General features: G+C 41.1%; 1 protein-coding gene across 1 annotated transcript in view; it reads right to left on the bottom strand.

The window, feature by feature from the left end:
• Positions 1-15,005: 15,005 nt before the first annotated feature.
• LOC121740001 (neuroligin-1-like) overlaps positions 15,006-18,424 on the bottom strand; it is an 86,578-nt gene continuing 83,159 nt past the window's right edge. Inside the window, exons 10-11 of the mRNA XM_042132710.1 lie at positions 16,748-16,949; positions 15,006-15,237 (exon numbers count right to left, since the gene is read on the bottom strand). Of these exons, the coding sequence (XP_041988644.1) occupies positions 15,006-15,237; positions 16,748-16,949 (434 nt within the window). The remainder of the gene's footprint in view (positions 15,238-16,747; positions 16,950-18,424) is intronic.

Genomic DNA, 18,424 nt, shown 5'->3' with positions numbered 1-18,424 from the left:
CAGGAGAGGTTTGGGGTGACGCAGCTCCCCCAAGTAAGGGCCGGGGGCAAACTGCAAGCCCCCCGAATATGCAATATTCACATTCGATCAGTAGATTTGTATTAAAGAAAAAAGTTTGATACAAAATCTGTCCCTCTTTGGTCCCCTTTGAGAGTTGGGGGGAAAATTTTTTGCACCAGATATTAAATTGCAAAATACAGTAAGTAAATGATATGAAGTAAGTTCATCAAAGAAAAAAGTTTGATACAAAATCTGCCCCTCTTTGGTCCCCTTTGAGAGGTGGGGGGAAAAATTTTATACACCAGATGTTAAGTTAGAAGAAGACAAATATATCTGCGAAAACCATATTCAAATTGGATCAGTAGTTTTCATGTTAAAGAAAAATGTTTGATACAAAATCTGATCCCCACTTTTGCCCCCTTAAAGGGGTGGGGGGAAAAATGTTATACACCAGATGTTAAATTGGAATATTATACAGTAAATAATATGAAGTAAGTCCATTGAAGAAAAAAGTTTGATACAAAATCTGACCCCCTCTTTGTTCCCCTTAGAGGGGTGGGAGAGAAAAATGTATACACCAGTAGTGCTAGCACGGCGACTAGCGGAAATGCGAAAGTATGGACAAACTGTGGAAATAAACCTAAGGTGCCGTTCCGATCTTTTTTCGTTCCGAAAAATTCAATTAAAATGCCACTTTATACCACTCTATACCACTAGACCACGGAGGCGTCCAAATAAATAAATGTTTATAGCCGATACAGCATATCGATGTCCGTCATGCTTGCCGCGTCAGAACAAACTAACTCACTCGCAAGCGTGTGGATGGATTTCGAAATCAAACCAAACGTTTGTGTTCATTTGTGGCGATTTGGAGTTTGTAAACGTGCGGACGTAGCATTACGTGCGTGGCCCCCCTTAAAGCAACTTCAAAACCCACTAAATTTCAACCAAAACTCCCCATAAAATAAAAATATTTAAAATTACTTGGGGTGTGTTGAGTGTTCTACTAAGCGCTCAGAACGCTGAAATACACCTTCAACAGGCCAAACAAACAAACAGGCCAGCAGTTTTAAAATACTTCAATATTTTTTCTCCATTACATACAATGACAACAAAATATAATAATAATCTGTCAGCCTACTGTCAGCAGTGTCAGCTGGTATGACTCATAGACTATTCACTATAGAGACAATATTATGTGCTTTGTGCGGCATTTCCATCAGGTGGCTTTCGAATCTTTGCCGCGAGTGACCGCGAGCGGTAAAAAATCAACTAAAATGCTACTGTATGACATAGAATATAGGTATCATTTTCTACTGACATTTGCGCGGCTAGTGGCTACCCATGCTGCCCCCGGCGGCGGCGTAAAAGCTAGTGGTAGAATAAAATGAAACCTATAGACTATGTCATAAAGTGGCATTTCGTTTGAATTTTCGTCCATCGCGGTCGCTCGCGGCAAAGATCCGAAAGCCACTTTAAGGTTGTTATTAAAAAAATATTCCATTCTTCAAAAATTTTACGCCCAAAAATATCCCCAAAATATTTTACCCCCTAAAAAACCCACTAAATTTATTTTTTTCCTACTAAATTTAGTGGGAAATCCCCATAGTTGGCAACACTGACGCGTTGTCCGACGCGAGCGCCGGAGCGGTATGATTCGCTCCGGTGAGGCGGCGGAATGGCAGCGCTGAAAGTGCTCGCCTCGCCGCTGCCATTCCGGTGTAGCGCGGCCCTTAATTAATCAAAATACCCAAAAACAGCTGTGCAGTGTGCACATAATCTTTTCTAATATTATAAATGCAGAAGTATCTCTGTCTGTCTGTCTGTCAGTCTCGCTTTCACGCCAAACGCCAAAACTACCGAACCGATTGTAATGAAATTTTGTTTACAGATAGTATGAAGTCTGAAAAAGGACATAAGCTACTTTTTTACTGGAAAAAAGGGTTGTAAGGGGATGAAAATGCGTAAATTTGTTCAAATTAAGTTAGTTCCAAAAATTCATAATAGATGGCGCCGTGCGTCTTCTACATCGCGCTGACGCTTGCTCAAAAGTCTTTCTATAAAAGGTGGTATCATCTTACATTTAAGTTTAGATATTTTTTTCGATTGTTATATCTATTCTACGGTATTAAATAACTCAGTACTTTATCTGTGCAGTGATGTAACCTTAAACCTATCAATGATAAATAGTTTATGGGTAAAGTGATATGACGCTTCGCTTATTTTTAAAGTGAAGCGACGGCAGTCAAATTACGACGAGGTAAAAAGTGAACTCTCAAAAATAGTACATTGGTTTAATGTTAATAACTTACTTTTAAACTCTAAGAAAACCAAATGCTTAAAATTTACTTTGCCCAATGTTAGGCAAGTTCAAACCAATTTACTATTAAATGATGAGAAAATGAATTTGGTGGACTCCACAGTATTCTTAGGCATTACATTAGATAGTAAATTACAGTGGGGTCCTCATATTGCTCAGTTCTGCAGCATATGCAGTCAGAAAAATTAGGGAAATTTCTGATGAAGACACGGCAAGACTAGTTTATTTTAGTTATTTTCACAGTAGAATGTCTTATGGTATCCTTTTATGGGGAAACGCTGCCGACTTCAATACAATTTTTGTGCTGCAGAAGCGAGCTATACGCTCAATTTATAAAATGTCAGCTTTTGAATCTCTGAGAGAAAAGTTTAAAGAAATTGGTATTCTAAATGTTTCTTCTCGATACATTTTGGATAATGTATTGTATGTTAGAAAGAATTTAACTAAATTTAAAACTAAAAGTGATAGTCACGGTAGAAACACTAGAAATAGGCACAAGCTGGAAATACCAGTGATCAGACTTAGCAAAATAAGTAAATCTTTTAAAGGTCAATGTATACGCCTTTACAACAAAATCCCGGAAAACGTTCAAAATCTATCAATTAATAAATTTAAAAAAGTAATTAAAGAACGTTTGTGTGCCAAAGCCTACTATACGGTCAACGATTTCTTAAACGATAGCACTCTTGGGAGTAGGATGGCTGCTTGCAAGGCTGCTTCTACATTTATTATATGTGACTTACAATTGTGTATTCATATTGTATAGATTAAGTTATTTACATTGTAAATTTTATTTTTTTAAAAGACAAATTTTCCACTTTTTTACTAAAAAGTGGCCCCGTGCGAGTTTCTTACGCCGGTTCTTCTCGCCGGGTTAGTTCCCGAACCGGTGGTAGGCAACATGTAGTTCAACGTTCTGAAAATATTTGATTCAAATTTATTCAGAAATAAAAGAATCGCTCGTTTAAAGATATAAGATATATCCACATCCAAACATATTAACATAACCTTCTCCTTTTTGGAGACTGGTGAATAAATACAGTCTTAAGGAGTTGGAAACTGCGTGATTGGACCGATGCAATTTAGCCGCTGGTCGCTCGCCGCCGCTGCCGTTTCCGACAGCAGGAACATACAAATCTCTCATGCGGCTTTCGTCACCGAGACGGTCGCTTTCGTTATCAGTGTCACGGTTGGAAAGGCTAGTATTTTATATAAATTAAACTATTCCGCTAGATCATCACAAGACGGCAAAACAGTTTTACTCGGGGCCGAAATTGTCGGGGCCACGACGGCCGTAATTGTCAATACGTCAGCGGCTAATTAGATTGTGAGTGAGACGTCCCGCGCCGTCCCGCCCGAACCGGGCCGCGTCGGGGGACGGCCGTGTCCATTAGTTGCGTGATGAGAGCTGCATATTACTTTGTCCGCGTTGATTACCCCGGGGACTGACGCGTGCCGGCTCCGGACGAACAACGAATGAGGCGGGTTTCAGTGACGTGTTGACCTTCCGTTGACCGTCAGCCGTCACCGTTTGAGCACGGTAAATATAATATTATGTACAGTGTTACGTCTTCGAAGAAACGGACGGAGCGCGAGCCACCGTCGCCAGCTGTCAGCGGACGGTCGCGCGAATAAATTTTGTGCAGCGAGCGTCGCCTTCGTCCGAGATAACCACAAAGAGTCCGGGTGCCATCGCAATTCTCACACAAACGTAATAATATCAAGATCATTTCCCATAAAAGAATTGTGATGGCACCCGGACTCTTAAAAGCTATTTGTTGGCTTTCTGTATGGACGTTTTATTCAAATTGATTTCTCTTAAAATCCTTTTTCCTGGAATTTTGTATTCTTTGAGGAATTTTAAGATATCGTTGAAATTGTATTTACGCTTTAACCCTTACCGTTATCGCTCGATTCTAAACCTTTACGTTTAAAATCGAGCGATTGTCGCTCACTACCTACGATGCTCCAAAATAGATCAGCACCGACCAGCACATCTATTGGTGAAGGCCTATAAAAACTAGGATCGGCTAGCTGAACATCCGTAGGTATATTGATAAGCTTAGGGTCGATGGACCTTAAGCTTAGGAATTTCGCCAGTCAGATCAGATAGCACTGGGCAAGTAAGTTGCACAGTATAATCACTGTGTAATGATTTTAATTTGAATTCGCAAAATTCGTTTACCCAGTGTGAAGTAGAATTGCCCTTTGCCTACAACGTTGATCGAGCCTGCGGGCCGTGATCCTAAACCTAACTTGTCCCTCAGACGCTTAGAAGCTAGGCTGCACTGACTGCCGCAGTCGAGTAGCACACGGACAATTTGTCTCTTATTATTGCACGGATTAATCGCTAACACCATAGCCGTAGATAATAAAGTGAAAGTATTTTGACTTGACTTCGTCGTGCAAAGAGTTTGAGCAATTGAATCTGAATTAGTAACATTATTGTCTGCAGATGACTTTACTTAACCTTGAGAGTTATCATCGCAAAGTAAAGTATTGTGTCGTCGCTTACAATTACGATAAACACCAAACTTGCAAGTGAAAGCCTTGTGCCCCGGACGTAGGCAATTTTGACAAAGCTTTGATTTTAGGACAAAACCCTGACGCTGTTCAATAGGCATATTCCTAAACTTATCGCAATCGTAAATGCGATGTTGTTTGTCGCAAACAATACAATTTTTGAAAGTGGTATTATTGTTACCTACGCTAGAAATTTGCGCTGTAAATGAACTGTTATTGTTTGACATTGAACTTAATCGCCTTTTATTATGATTGTTAGATATTTTATTAGAACTCGTATTTAACTTATCCTCGATACTTCGGCTGTGATTATAAGTTTCTAGGATATCAGCCCGCTGTTTTAAAAATGAATTAAATTCCTCAAGTGAAGGTGACCCCGAGAGAGTATTTCTATATTCCTCCCACTTCATACTGGTTTTGCTACCTTATTTTGAGGAAATAATGTGAACTATAATTGAGTCCCAGTATGAGGTTTGTTCGCCTAGGCTAGGCTATCAATAATAGACCTAAGTGTAGATGCGCTTTCGTTAGATTTTACGTCGAAGTTTAGCAAGGCATTTAAATGATTTTTAATTAGTTATCGCTTATTGTCATAGCGCTCGCGTAACAACTCCCACGCTTTATTATAGTTGGACTCTGTGACCTCTAAATTGCTTATCATACGCGCGGCCTCACCCTCCAAGTATGAATTCAAGTAGCAAAATTTAATTGGAATAGGCATGTGCTTATTTTCGTGAACGAGAGAACAATATAGGTCGCGAAACTCAAGCCACTTGTAATAGCTACCATCAAACTTGCATATTTGTAGTGTAGGAGGCTTAAAACCTAAGCCTGGGCGCTCATGAAAGCATGAAGACGTGCTTTGAGCATCACAGAGAGGAGGTGTCTTGCTACCGTTATACCTATTTTGGTACTGATGGGCTAAAGCAATTAAATGTGCAAATTCCTGCTCGATTACATCGCGCTCCTCTAACTCACTATCTATGTCTGTCGAATTTAACACTTCTATCTGAATTTGCAAATCTTCGAACGCACTAGATAAGCTCTCAATTTTAGGTAATTGAACGTTAAGTTTAGATATTTCGAGCTCATCTAAAACATCAACTTTCTCGAATGAAGCTAGATAATTTTTAAACTTAGTCAAACGACCCTTTACGTAGCTATGTTTAGCGTAAAGTTCCTTTAACTTAGCATCTGAGATGTTTATGAATCACTAATAATTGTTAATTGAAAAAATTGATAAGAAATTGTGAATGAATATTGTAATCTTACGCCGCTCCAAGGTATTGCAACCGGTTTACCACGCTAGCCAGGCCGGCGACGCGCAGATTACCTACGTGGTCAGCTGATATCAAGTCCACCGAAGTTCCTGAAATTTGCAGTTAAAATAATGTAAATCATAGGAAATATAAATTGAAAACTGCGATTATTGTAAATAGAAAATTAAGATAAGGCAATTAGTTAAGTTAGTTAAGTTTTGTAAATAGTTAATTCTTGTAAATATCACTTGTAGTAATATAAATTATTGTTTAATTTTAACCTTAGAATACACAAAACTTAATATAATTTGATTTTGTAAATAGATTAGGGAAAAATAGCTAGAATAATAGGACCAAATAGCTTCGATAAATTATGTACCGAGTTTGGTGGGTAGGCTAAAGCTAACTATAGCCTAAATTATAGAAAAAATGTTTAGATTTAGCTTGAATCTTATTATTTGCTGTAAATAGCTAAAGATTGAGTTGCGTCAATCGATCCCTCGTGAAATGATCTATATTGATCGATAAGATCCACGTTCTTTGCACTACCACTATCCACACAGGTATGAAACTACTAGAAGAACGGGATTTTAGGAATAAATGAGAAAAGGAATAGGGACACTTAGCTGGTTGGCTGACGCTGCGGCGCGAAGAGCTGACCGGCGTGGTTCCAGAAGCTGTGCCACCTGCCGCTGGGAATAGGTGAGTCGTCTGCGATCGCTGCAGACCTCACGACGGCTGATGATGCTGCTGAAGATTCCTCGGGCTGCGCTGCTGCGGCGAAGACCTCTCACCGGCGGCGATGATGTCCCGAGAACAAAGGCAAACCAGTTAAGTGTCCTGTCACGGTCGCCAATTTTCTTGTTAAATACAAGAAAAGACTTGGAAATTGCTTATTCAAACAACTTCGTACAAAATACAAATTTATTTTGCACTATTTAGAACAGGGGTCGATTACAGATTGCTAAGATTTTAGTGGATTAACAAATAGAACGATATGCGGCTACGGGCGATTGTAGGGCGAATAGAGGACTTCAAGACAGGTCGAGCCCCCTCCTCAGTCCTCGATGACGTAGCTGATGACGTGAAGCGGTGGGGCCCGCCGACCATTTAATTGAAGCGCCTTACAGAAGAAAATAGCAATCGCTCGCTGCTGGTTCTCATGGTTGTGTTAAGGCCAGGCTTTAACACTGTGAGCACGTTTTTTACATCGCCATTGGCTACGAATAATTGCTATATAAGCTTTTACTCAACCTCTACATGGCCAAATTGGACACACATTATACAGTAAATTATTGCTGTGACATTACCATACAAGTTTTTTTTTTTAAAGAAGGTCGCTGTATTCCTGACGTCACTGCGACCCAATACTGCTCATAAATTGAACGATATGGTTGGGGTTGGTGCCACGAATTTCCTCTGTGGACGAGTATTCGTGACGACCAAGGTGCCTGTTCCTGCTCTGTAGTAGAGCAGGGCAGTCGAGGAGAAGGTGAATAGGTGTTTCATCCTCCTCCTCACAGAATCTGCAAGTCGTTATGCTACAAATACCCATTCTGTTTAGGTGTTTGTTGAGCTTGCAGTGCCCAGTTAGGCTTCTGGTAAGGATTCCTAATTGGTTCCTACCCAAGGTGAGCACTAATTCTGATTGTTTCTTGTTGAAGTCAGGAATTAGTGCCTTGGAGTGTTCAAGGCCAGGGGTCTCAGCCCATTGCTTACTGCATAGTCTGTGACCCCATTCCTTGAGCACTTGCTTTGTGATACTGGGAGCTATACCACAGATTGGTTCTGGACCATATATGAGACTCTCGGCCCCAAGCCTAGCCAGTTCGTCAGCGGTTTCACTGCCGGGGACGTTGCTGTGGCCCGGGACCCATACTAGGCGGATGTTGTTGACCATACAAGTAGGGTTCTGCTATATGGAAGCGATTTAATTTTTTTTTAAATTACTATCAAGCTAATTTTTTTGTGAGTAGCTTCATTTCGGTAAGACGAATAACAATTTTATTTGCGTAAAATCTTGAAAGTGGTAGCTAACAGAGGTTGAAAGGATTAAATACTTTGATTTGATGGTCCTAAAATATGGATTGTTTTATATATGGATTGTAGGACAACGTTACTCTTAAATTACGTAACTGTTAACCTATCAATATACAAGAAATCAGCTGCTTAGGGTTCCGTATTAGGGTTCTCTAATCAACAAAACTTGGTTGACGAGCCGACGAGCTCCTCGCGGACGCATTGCGCCGGGGAAAGAAATAAAAAGCCACCTTCAGAGAAAAGTGTTTATTGAACTTCCGGCCCCAGACAGACGGCCACGCGCTACTATGTACACACAATATACAACAATATGTACACACCCGGCTCCCACGTACGTCACACGTAGCTACAACACAGTACCTCTAAGCAAAATAACGTAACATTCCGGTAAAATAAACAAGTAATATTATTATTATATTCTAGAACATAGGAAATTACATTTTTTTTATGAAATAAGGGGGTAAACGAGCAAACGGGTCACCTGATGGAAAGCAACTTCCGTCGCCCATTAACACGCGCAGCATCAGAAGAGCTGCAGGTGCGTTGCCAGCCTTTTAAGTGGGAATAGGGTAATAGGGGAGGGTAGGAAAGGAAAGGGAATAGGGCAGGGTAGGGAAGGGAATAGGGTAGGGGATTGGGCCTCCGGTAATCCATACTTATATTATGTATTAATAAAATTATGCTATCGTTTTAAAGACATATGAACATATTTATCACTCCTAAAACACAATATAAAAACTAGCTCTCTACTGGAGGTAACACGTGAGCCGCGAGAGCGAGTCACCATAGACAAAATTACATTACAAAAGTACATTTATATAAGTATTTACATCATCGAGTTCATAACACAATATAAAATGTCAATCGCTAATGATAATATTATTATATAATTGTTTGAAAATCTTTCGCTATGTTACCGAGGAGGGGAGAGGGGGAGGGTAGTGGCGGCGGTACATTACGACGACGCGAAATCTTCCCCGGCCGACCTCCACCTCCACATCAGCTCTCAATTCACACGCTGCACGGGAGAACGTGCAACTAATATAGCTAATGGTCTGTCGTTCGAACGACCGTTCAACTGAGAGATTTTCATGGAGCGCATGCGATATTCGCAGCTGAGGGTATCCTGAGGGTGCAGCAATATGAATCGCCCGCGGATATGTCATCGCCGGTACGACTACGCGAGCCTCGCCCCGCTGCCTCTGCCTCACATCGCCACCCGACCGATCAATTAGGACACCTTTCCAATTTATTTTTCCAAAAAATATTTTTAATTGGAAACGATCAATTCCGGGGAAAGTTTCGAAGATTACGTAATTATTGGACCCCTCCTCCGAGAATTTGTATTATTTTTGATAATTAATAGCATTTTGAAATGCGAGTAGCGGATAATTAAAAGATGATACCCGGACCGGCGGTCGCGGGGCGGGCGGGGAGGGCGGGGAGGACGTGCGGCACCACCTTCGTCGCTGACATGGGAGTGCCCACCTCAGGTTATATTATAATATTTTAGTACTTTGTAGAGAGTAAGAGCCTGCGATGGCCAGACCTTCCTCAGTTTCGGAAAGCTGAAAGTTTACCGTTGAGGGTATCTAGCAGTGGAAAGCAACTGTCAAAAATGTCCGGCACTGGAAGACGAGATTTCTTAACTTACCGCGAAGAATATAAGCTATAAAATTGAGCTTTACTCTTTCTCGAAGGTCAGGTAGACATTCATAACGGGATACCTCCTAAAGTAACCGTGACCGAAAATCCATAGTTAATTTTAGTTACAAAAACTGTTAGGTACACAAACAAGTAAACGTTCAGCTTTTTGAAACTGAGGAAGGTCTGGCTGTCGCAGGCTCTTGGTCCATAGATATACATTTTTTTTAAAAATTGTTTCCGAACGCACTTAGTTATAGGGTCCCAACGAAGATATAAAAATAACAAAAATCAATTGGTAGTTCAAACGATGGTCTCTTGGGTAAGATAACAGACATCTCAAATGTAGCACGATAAATTCCTATACAGTAAACTATACTCCACTCGGGCTAACTTGTCGCTAGCGGTCATTGACTCCCTGTCAAAAACTTGCCATTTTCCATATAAAACCACGATTGACAGTATCTGACACTTCATTGTCAATCGCGGTTTATATGGAAAATGACAAGTTTTTGACAGGGAGTCAATGACCGCTAGCGACAAGTTAGCCCGAGTGAAGTATAGAAGTATAACAATTTTTTGTACAAAAAATTCTAAACACTCCTGAGTCCCGAAGTAAGTACGAAATATTTACACTGACAAACTTTGCTTAGAGAAGAAGCCCAAAAACGCGGGCCGCCCGAAAGTTACATACCGATCCGTTCGGAGCGGTCGTACGCAGGGCGCAGGAGCAGGGCGCAGGGCCGACACTGCACGGAGCACGACCTCCACCCCCCCCCCCCCCCCCCGCGCTCCGCACCAGCGGCACACGACTCATGACATTTACGGAACCGATAGAATTGAAGTTAACGATGTTACCGCTCCAGCATGAGAGACGAGGTCCGGCGGGGGTCCAGCAGAGCGACTCCTATCGTCTCGTCGTCAAAGCTATCGGGCTCCGAATCTAGCCCCACCGACCTGCATATAAAATGTACAACCTCCCCAGTCCGAACACGGCCGGACACCTTATACGCAGGCGGAGGAAGTATAAACTGTATAAAATATGTAAACGGTCCTAAATACGAAGTAACAGCTTCCGCACCGACTCGTGCCGATACATTTCAGAATCTCAGACAACAGTCAACGATCGGAGGTAAGTGCTAACTAACAGAACGAGCTCTACGACCGAGGCCGAACCACCCGGCCGCGGCCGTTTCATTACTCCTAGATTAATATTATGTACAGGATCCCGTATACTTATATATTTCACAAAATTTAATCATTCATTCGAGCTAAGTCTGTTGACGGTTTGAGCGTCGTTGGAAAATATCTTCACTCGTCGACTTCCAGTATGTTCCTGTGTTGAGTATGCCGGACGTTTATATTCAAACACAGCACTCACTCGACGACCGCAGTAATACTACAGTGGTTTTCACGATATACTATTTCTCGTTGCACCGGATATCTGTAACAAACAAATAATTATTAATAACTGCAAGGTAGTTCCCACTTCCCCTAATAGAAGGGATAGTGTTCCCGTAGCCCCGTGCTACGCCGTGCTACGAGTGCCGCTACGAAGCTGCTACGTCACACTGGGATTCAGCTGACAACCATTAATTATTTGTCTCTGAAGTCATCCAAGTGCTTTACTTATTACTGTAATATTAATATTCACAAAATATTCACAAAATAACCTGACTATTTCGAATAATAACCAGGTCGGAACTTAATATTATTATATTATAATATTAATCCGACCTGGGCGGTGAGCCAAAATTGTTTCGTTTTCGCTTCGTTATAGAATCGCCGATGAAAATGTATGGAATTGACATAAGCGTTCGTTAATATGACGTTGACGTTCGACTCGTCTTATGTCAATTACATACATTTTGATCGGTGATCTATAACGAAGCGAAAACGAAAAAGTTTCGGCTAAATGGCCAGGTGTCATTTAATTGACAAAGAGCGAAAAAGGGCAAAAAACCATATAATTATTTTGTAGTATATGAGTTCTCCTAATATTTTATTTTGTGTTCAGTATTTGTTGACGAACTGCAATAGCTAGACTGTCTTGAAAATGTCGACAGTCTAGCTATTGCGGTTCTCGAGACACCCTGGTGACAGACAGACGGACAGAAATACTCGTTTTTACTCTTTGGGTGCAGAATTCTAAAAACCAAAATATAATGAATCAAATCTGTCATTTTACGCGCGATTTATTTAAAATCAGTAATAGGCATGATGACTATTTTTTTTCTTATCGGTAATTGAAAGACACTTAAAAAATAAAAACATCGTTGAAAGAATGACTCTGATAGCTTAAAAATTCACCAAGACATGACAATTCAAATATCTCTTAAAAAATACCTGCCCGAAACGCTCCATACAAAGTGCTACGAAAGTATGACGTCAGTCTTTCGTAGTTTGTACGCGTCGGGAGACAACTTTGTTCGACAGGTATATTAAATATTGCGTTTATGAAAGTGGTTTCATAACAAAATTTGCTTTTAATTGCATAAGTTATCGAATTGTATACAAATATTAAGAAATTTAATTGAAAAAAAATTCGACTTGAATATCCAACTTTGAAGGCGCATAACAAAATAAATACAAATGCTATCAAGCTGAAATTTTGGGAACACTTATTATTTACCGTGATGTCTTTATTTTATTAACAAAATTCGCTAATCTTTGACCTTGTCATCATCCCTATTGGCGAATATTGAAGATAAATATCCGAATTCGTATTTGCGAATGCGATTGCGAATATTTTAAAATTAAAAAAAAAAGCGCACGTAAAATGTTTGACAGGTTCGACGTTTCGTGTCGGCCATGTTTAAATTGAACATAGCCGAGCATATATTAAGAATAAGAATAAGAAAAAAATATTTTGCACATCACACAACACAATATAAATTACAAAGGACGAAAGAACCAGGATACAGTACAATACTTAATTACATTATATTGTGTGATCTCACAAAAATGGACCCCAGCTCAGCATGAGCAGCAAGTTGCTGCACTGATTTTCTGCTGGGACCAATGAGTGACCTCACAATAATATAGTTTTAACAATACAATTAGGAACTAAGTAAATAAATTAATAAAGAAAATAAGAGCTAAAAGATAATAAATATTATACCATGTGCATAACATTGGGAGAAAAAAAAAGAAAAAAGAAAAAGCTGTCAATTGTCTATGACGTTTGACGTCTCGAACACTGGAACAAGATTTAAATTTTTAATTTATGCCTACCTTATTCTGTGAAAATAAAACTATAACGTGGTTTCATACGTGGCATAACCTATTAAAATATGATGTTACTGCTTAATATTATATATACTGTTGATAAACATTAAAAAATTAAACCTGTGGAGTGAGAACAGGCGTATAATTTACGGAGTACGGAGATCATTTTTTTTTTTTTTTTTTATGAAATAAGGGGGCAAACGAGCAAACGGGTCACCTGATGGAAAGCAACTTCCGTCGCCCATGGACACTCGCAGCATCAGAAGAGCTGCAAGTGCGTTGCCGGCCTTTTAAGAGGGAATAGGGTAATAGGGGAGGGTAGGGAAGGGAAGGGAAGGGAATAGTTGAGGGTAGAGAAAGGAATAGGGTAGGGGTTAGGGGATTGGGCCTCCGGTAAACTCACTCACTCGGCGAAACACAGCGCAAGCGCTGCTTCACGCCGGTTTTCTGTGAGAACGTGGTATTTATCCGGTCGAGCCGGTCCATTCGTGCTGAAGCATGGCTCTCCCACGTATAAATCATGGAACAAATGGGCTAAGATTGCTCATGGCTGTCCCGTATTCCGACCATGGACCAACCCTACACCACCGCCAGAGGTGCATCCATCGAAAGGTATTATATTGTATATTGGTTATTATATTGGTTAATTGAATGAATTTAGTCACAGAAAGTTCATTCTAAAAGTTTTATTATGTTTTGAGGTAAGTTTTAAGTTTTATATTTCAAATTCAAATTCTTTACTAAGCATACAATAATATACAACAGTATAAAAGCTAGGTAGCGTACATGACGTCGTCTAATCCCATGCTAAGTAAAAACTTGTGTTATGGCAATCAGACAACGGATGCACGCCGAACTATTTTATCCTAATATATATTATTTACACATTCACACACACAATCACACTACACTTTATCACATAAAGTCTCTTTCGGCGACTCTTTCAAGTAATTATTTAGTTTTTTAGTAAGTATAAATTGTAAACTTTATTTAAAAATGATAGTAAAGTAATAATACACTACTAAATGAATGCAAACCTTACATGGTTGTAACAAGGCTGATTAATGTTAGATTTGATAAGATCTCTGAAGTTCTTTTTTAATAAATGAGGCTTTAATTTAGAATGTAGAAGTATGATTCAATAAAAATATCTAAGTGTTATCTATTGTATTACTATGTCATATGCATGCATAGAATAATTTCCTTTTTGATTATTAAAAACATTCGCTAAATATTAGCATAATTTTTGCGAATGCGAATATTGTAAAATACGCAGATATTCGCGAATGCGAATGCGAGTGCGAATATCCGTTACATCACTAATCACTAGTATAATATAACAGACAACTCGTTCTAAGAATGACAATGCGAAAAACAGACCTGGTATCGCAACAAATAAAGGTACTGAGTGGGCCAGTCGCGGGCCAGAAAGGCGTAAACGAGAAGGTGTAGTTTTATGTAAGCTAGTGGATTTCTTTCCCCAGTAAGTTAGGTGTGTAACTTTACAACTATAATAGCTCCTGGGCTGAACACTGTTTTATTCCGGTCCTCCGGTAATCGGTATAGTCATTAGTCAGGTTTTTTTTTATGAAATAAGGGGGCAAACGAGCAAACGGGTCACCTGATGGAAAGCAACTTCCGTCGCGGATGGACCTCCGGTAAACTCACTCACTCGGCGAAACACAGCGCAAGCGCTGTATCACGCCGGTTTTCTGTAAGAACGTGGTATTTATCCGGTCGAGCCGGCCCATTCGTGCCGAAGCATGGCTCTCCCACGTATTTCCGGTTTCGCTCACCTGGTGTCAGAAGTCATCTAGACAGAGATCTCCTGTATTTGCACTCGCTTCTTGTGCGGTGCGGGAGCGGGCGCGGACGCGAGAGCGGGGGCGGGGGGCGCCGAGCCGCAGCTGCGCTGTGGACACCACGCCACGTTACTCGCCACGTAATCGACTGACACTCAATCCGCATATTTTGTAAAACGTGTAACATGTTTATTGTACAAACACCACCCACCAAACAGCGGGGAGCGATAGGGTTACCTTTAGCGAGCTTTTGCGCGGGCTGGCGGGGGCGGTGTGGGCGGCGGGGGGTGCGGAGGGCCCGCGAGCGGCGCGGGGGGGCCGGCGGCGGCCACGCTGTAGGTAGATGCCAGCGAACACCAGCAGGTTGAGCGCCAGCAGGCAGCAGCCCGCGCCCACCGTCACGCCCAGCGCCACCGTGTAGCTGCGCACACACGCGGAGGTCAATACCGTAGTGAGTACTACCATATGCACTTGGGCAACGACAGCGGGGCATTATGATATTAAAATTGAGGTTAAGTCTGTTTAAGTCATCTTATAATCGATAATTTTTAAACGAGCATTGGCCCACCGTACATTCCTACCACTGTACCTCTTGTGTCACCAGGATCGACAGCGGTAGCCAATTACGAAAACCCTTTGAAATTAACTCAGGGAGCTCGCGGGCCATGGTAAAGCTGTCTTGAGACCCGCAACTAAATTAATCAGATGAAAATACGAGGAGTAAGATGAATTCCAATTTCCCTCCCCATACAAAGTAGGAGATAGCATAAAGTTGCAATGACCTAAAGACGTAGAACTTATAGCACCACGGAAATAAAAATATTAATAATTGTAGTTATAACTTATAGCTAAGTTGCTAAGTTAATATTGAGATTTGTGACACCTGATTTACAATGTAGGTTATTTAGCATTGTAGTTCTTTCATCTTGCCAGAGACTATACTCCCAGAGAACAGGATGAGCGGTGTGTTCAGACATACTGCCTTCGGTCGAGCACTCGCACATAGGTGTATGCTACAAATTTAAATCTATAAAGTTTAGCTTTAAAATGCCTTTTTAAAGCCAAGCATGATCAGTCAGGAATTGAGATACGGGGTGATCAATATCCTTACAGTATTTGGATAGCCGTTCACGAATATTAGGGAAAAAGTTATAAAGACTTCGACCTTTAGTGGAATTGTCCCATCGCATCTGCTGTTCGGAGATATCATGCTAACTACGCAAGAAATACCTTCTTCGAGCGATCATGTTCCTATTGCACGTAAAGTAATATAAATTCTTTTGATATTTTTTCAAAAAATTTGAAGACAATACGAAATAGAATTAAATGATCTAATATTATTTGGATTATTAAATAAATTATATAAATTATATATAAAGTCGATATTGAGTACCGTAAGTGAGCTACACATTGTGTATGGTCACTATTTGGTTGTATCCGGGCCTCCCCGCCGTGTTATGAGGTGATAAATGGAGTGCGGCCCCTCCCCCGCTGGGCCCCCGCCCTCGCGGCGCCCCCGGCCGGGCACCCATTAACATCAGGTAAACCGGGTTGCAGGAAAAGCTTTTAAAAATCATTCGGGTTAGGGGACTTCCGGCGCGGTAGTCGGGGGAGGGGAGGGGCGGGGAGCAGGTAAACACATTATCGTGATTACTTCCGGATGCTCTGATCGATGTCGTCGGGGGTGACGGGCGCGAATGTCTGTCAAGTGTCAACACGTGAGCCTGTCGGGTCATGGTTTTAGAACAGGGACTTTACGACTTATACACGAGAATGTTATATGTACGAACGATACTCGTGCTTCGATTAATATAATATATGAAACAGCGACAATGTTATAGTGACTGCTGTATTGGCGTCTATAGTGACGGAGGACTGGAGTTTACTCGACGAGAGGCGACGCGGGCGCAGGTCGGGTCAGTCGGTTGTACCTGTAGTAATGCGCGTCGAGCGTGGTGAGGGAGTCCTCGCGCGGCGTGGGCGGGGGGGCGGCGAGCGCGGGGCGCGCGGGCGGGGAGGGCTCGCACTCCTCCGCGCCTCCCTCCTCCCCCGCCTCGCCCGCCGCCTCGTCGCCGGCCTCGTCGTCGTCGCCCGCCGTCGCCGCCGTCGTCGCCAGCTCCGGCAGCACGTCGCCTGTCCGCACAGACCACACTCGATTACGATAGGTATGACGACGAGGTCACAGTTTGGGTAATTATCTGAACAAATTAGAGACATAATAACGGTAAAAACGGTAAAAAATAAAAATGTACCATCGAGGAACTTGATTCCTAAGCAGATGACAGACCAACGTCATTTGGTCGGATCATGTCGATTATTCGATGTTAATCATAAAGTTAATATACTAACTTTATGATGTTAATTGTGAAGTAACCAAACTACCTAGGTCCCCCATCTGCCTAGGAATCAACTTCTCTGATAGTGCAAAATTTCAGCTTGATAAATTATGTATTTTTTTAAGTACCTAGTTGCTTATCTCACTTTGAAGGCTCATAAGTCGCATTTAAAGTGAGTGTCTTTAGAAGTGGTTTCCTATAAACCACTTCTAAAGACGCAATAATATTTAACATAGCCATCGAATAAAGTCTTCCCACGGTGCGTACAAAAAACAAAACTGTGACGTCATTATATTAGGTTAGGTACAGTTTGTATAGAATGTTTTTAGAAGGTCGACTTAGATAGTTTTTAGCTAACAGAGTCGTTTTTTCACCGACTTTTCTATTTTTAGGAGGTTCTTCAATTACAAAAAAATATAAGTTTTGTCAAGCCTTTTCCGAAATTCACATATTTCCTTATGTAACCTACTTTTTAGGGTTCCGTAGCCAAATGGCAAAAAACGGAACCCTTATAGATTTTTTTTGTTACAGCTACGACGATTCGTAGCGGTTTTACTAAGAGGAACAAAAGTAAACAAGAACAATTTATCTTTTATACTTTACGAAGAAAGTTGATGGAAATAATAGAAGGTAACCCGAGTGTGAGAGATTAGGGCCCCGCTGGCCAGCGCCGGTAGCGCGCCGCGCGCGGGTAGTGCTTATGACGTATCTTTATGCCGTTTTATCTCGTATATCACACGCTTCCTCACATTTTCGCTATATTTGTCTCGTTTTATAGGAAACACAATGTTGTGCGCACTATCGTTAGAAACATCCTCGTTTTCGGAACAAAAGAAATATTTAAGTCGGACGAGCATCGAGATAACAAAATATTTTTTGTTATGTAATCGGGGCGCCACGTCGTGTGTACAAGTGAACAGGTGAGTAATACCTCTACATAATATAACAATATGATTGACGATAAATGTTTTTATTAGGAACAGGTATGGATCGGGTCCTGAAATCACGATTTATGAGCTAAACTGCTCGAAAAACAAATGAATGTAAAAACAGTAAAAGTGTCCGGCAGTCGGCGCTGAATACGAACAAACTGAGATTCGAGGGTTACTTTTGTTTATGAAATTCTTACCCGAAATATTCGTTCTCTCCTCGCTCGTATCTCGTTATGAATCACAAAAACGTAATTAGAAAAGTTTACTCCGCCAGACCGAACCCTTTGAAACTCCCGCAAGATTTATTTATAATACACAAAATGATTTCATAAAATATATT

This window comes from Aricia agestis, chromosome 1, assembly GCF_905147365.1.
Source record: "Aricia agestis chromosome 1, ilAriAges1.1, whole genome shotgun sequence".
Lineage (NCBI taxonomy): Eukaryota > Metazoa > Arthropoda > Insecta > Lepidoptera > Lycaenidae > Aricia > Aricia agestis.
Note: the sequence above shows the minus strand (reverse complement) of the source record. Positions and strands in the feature narration are given on the sequence as shown.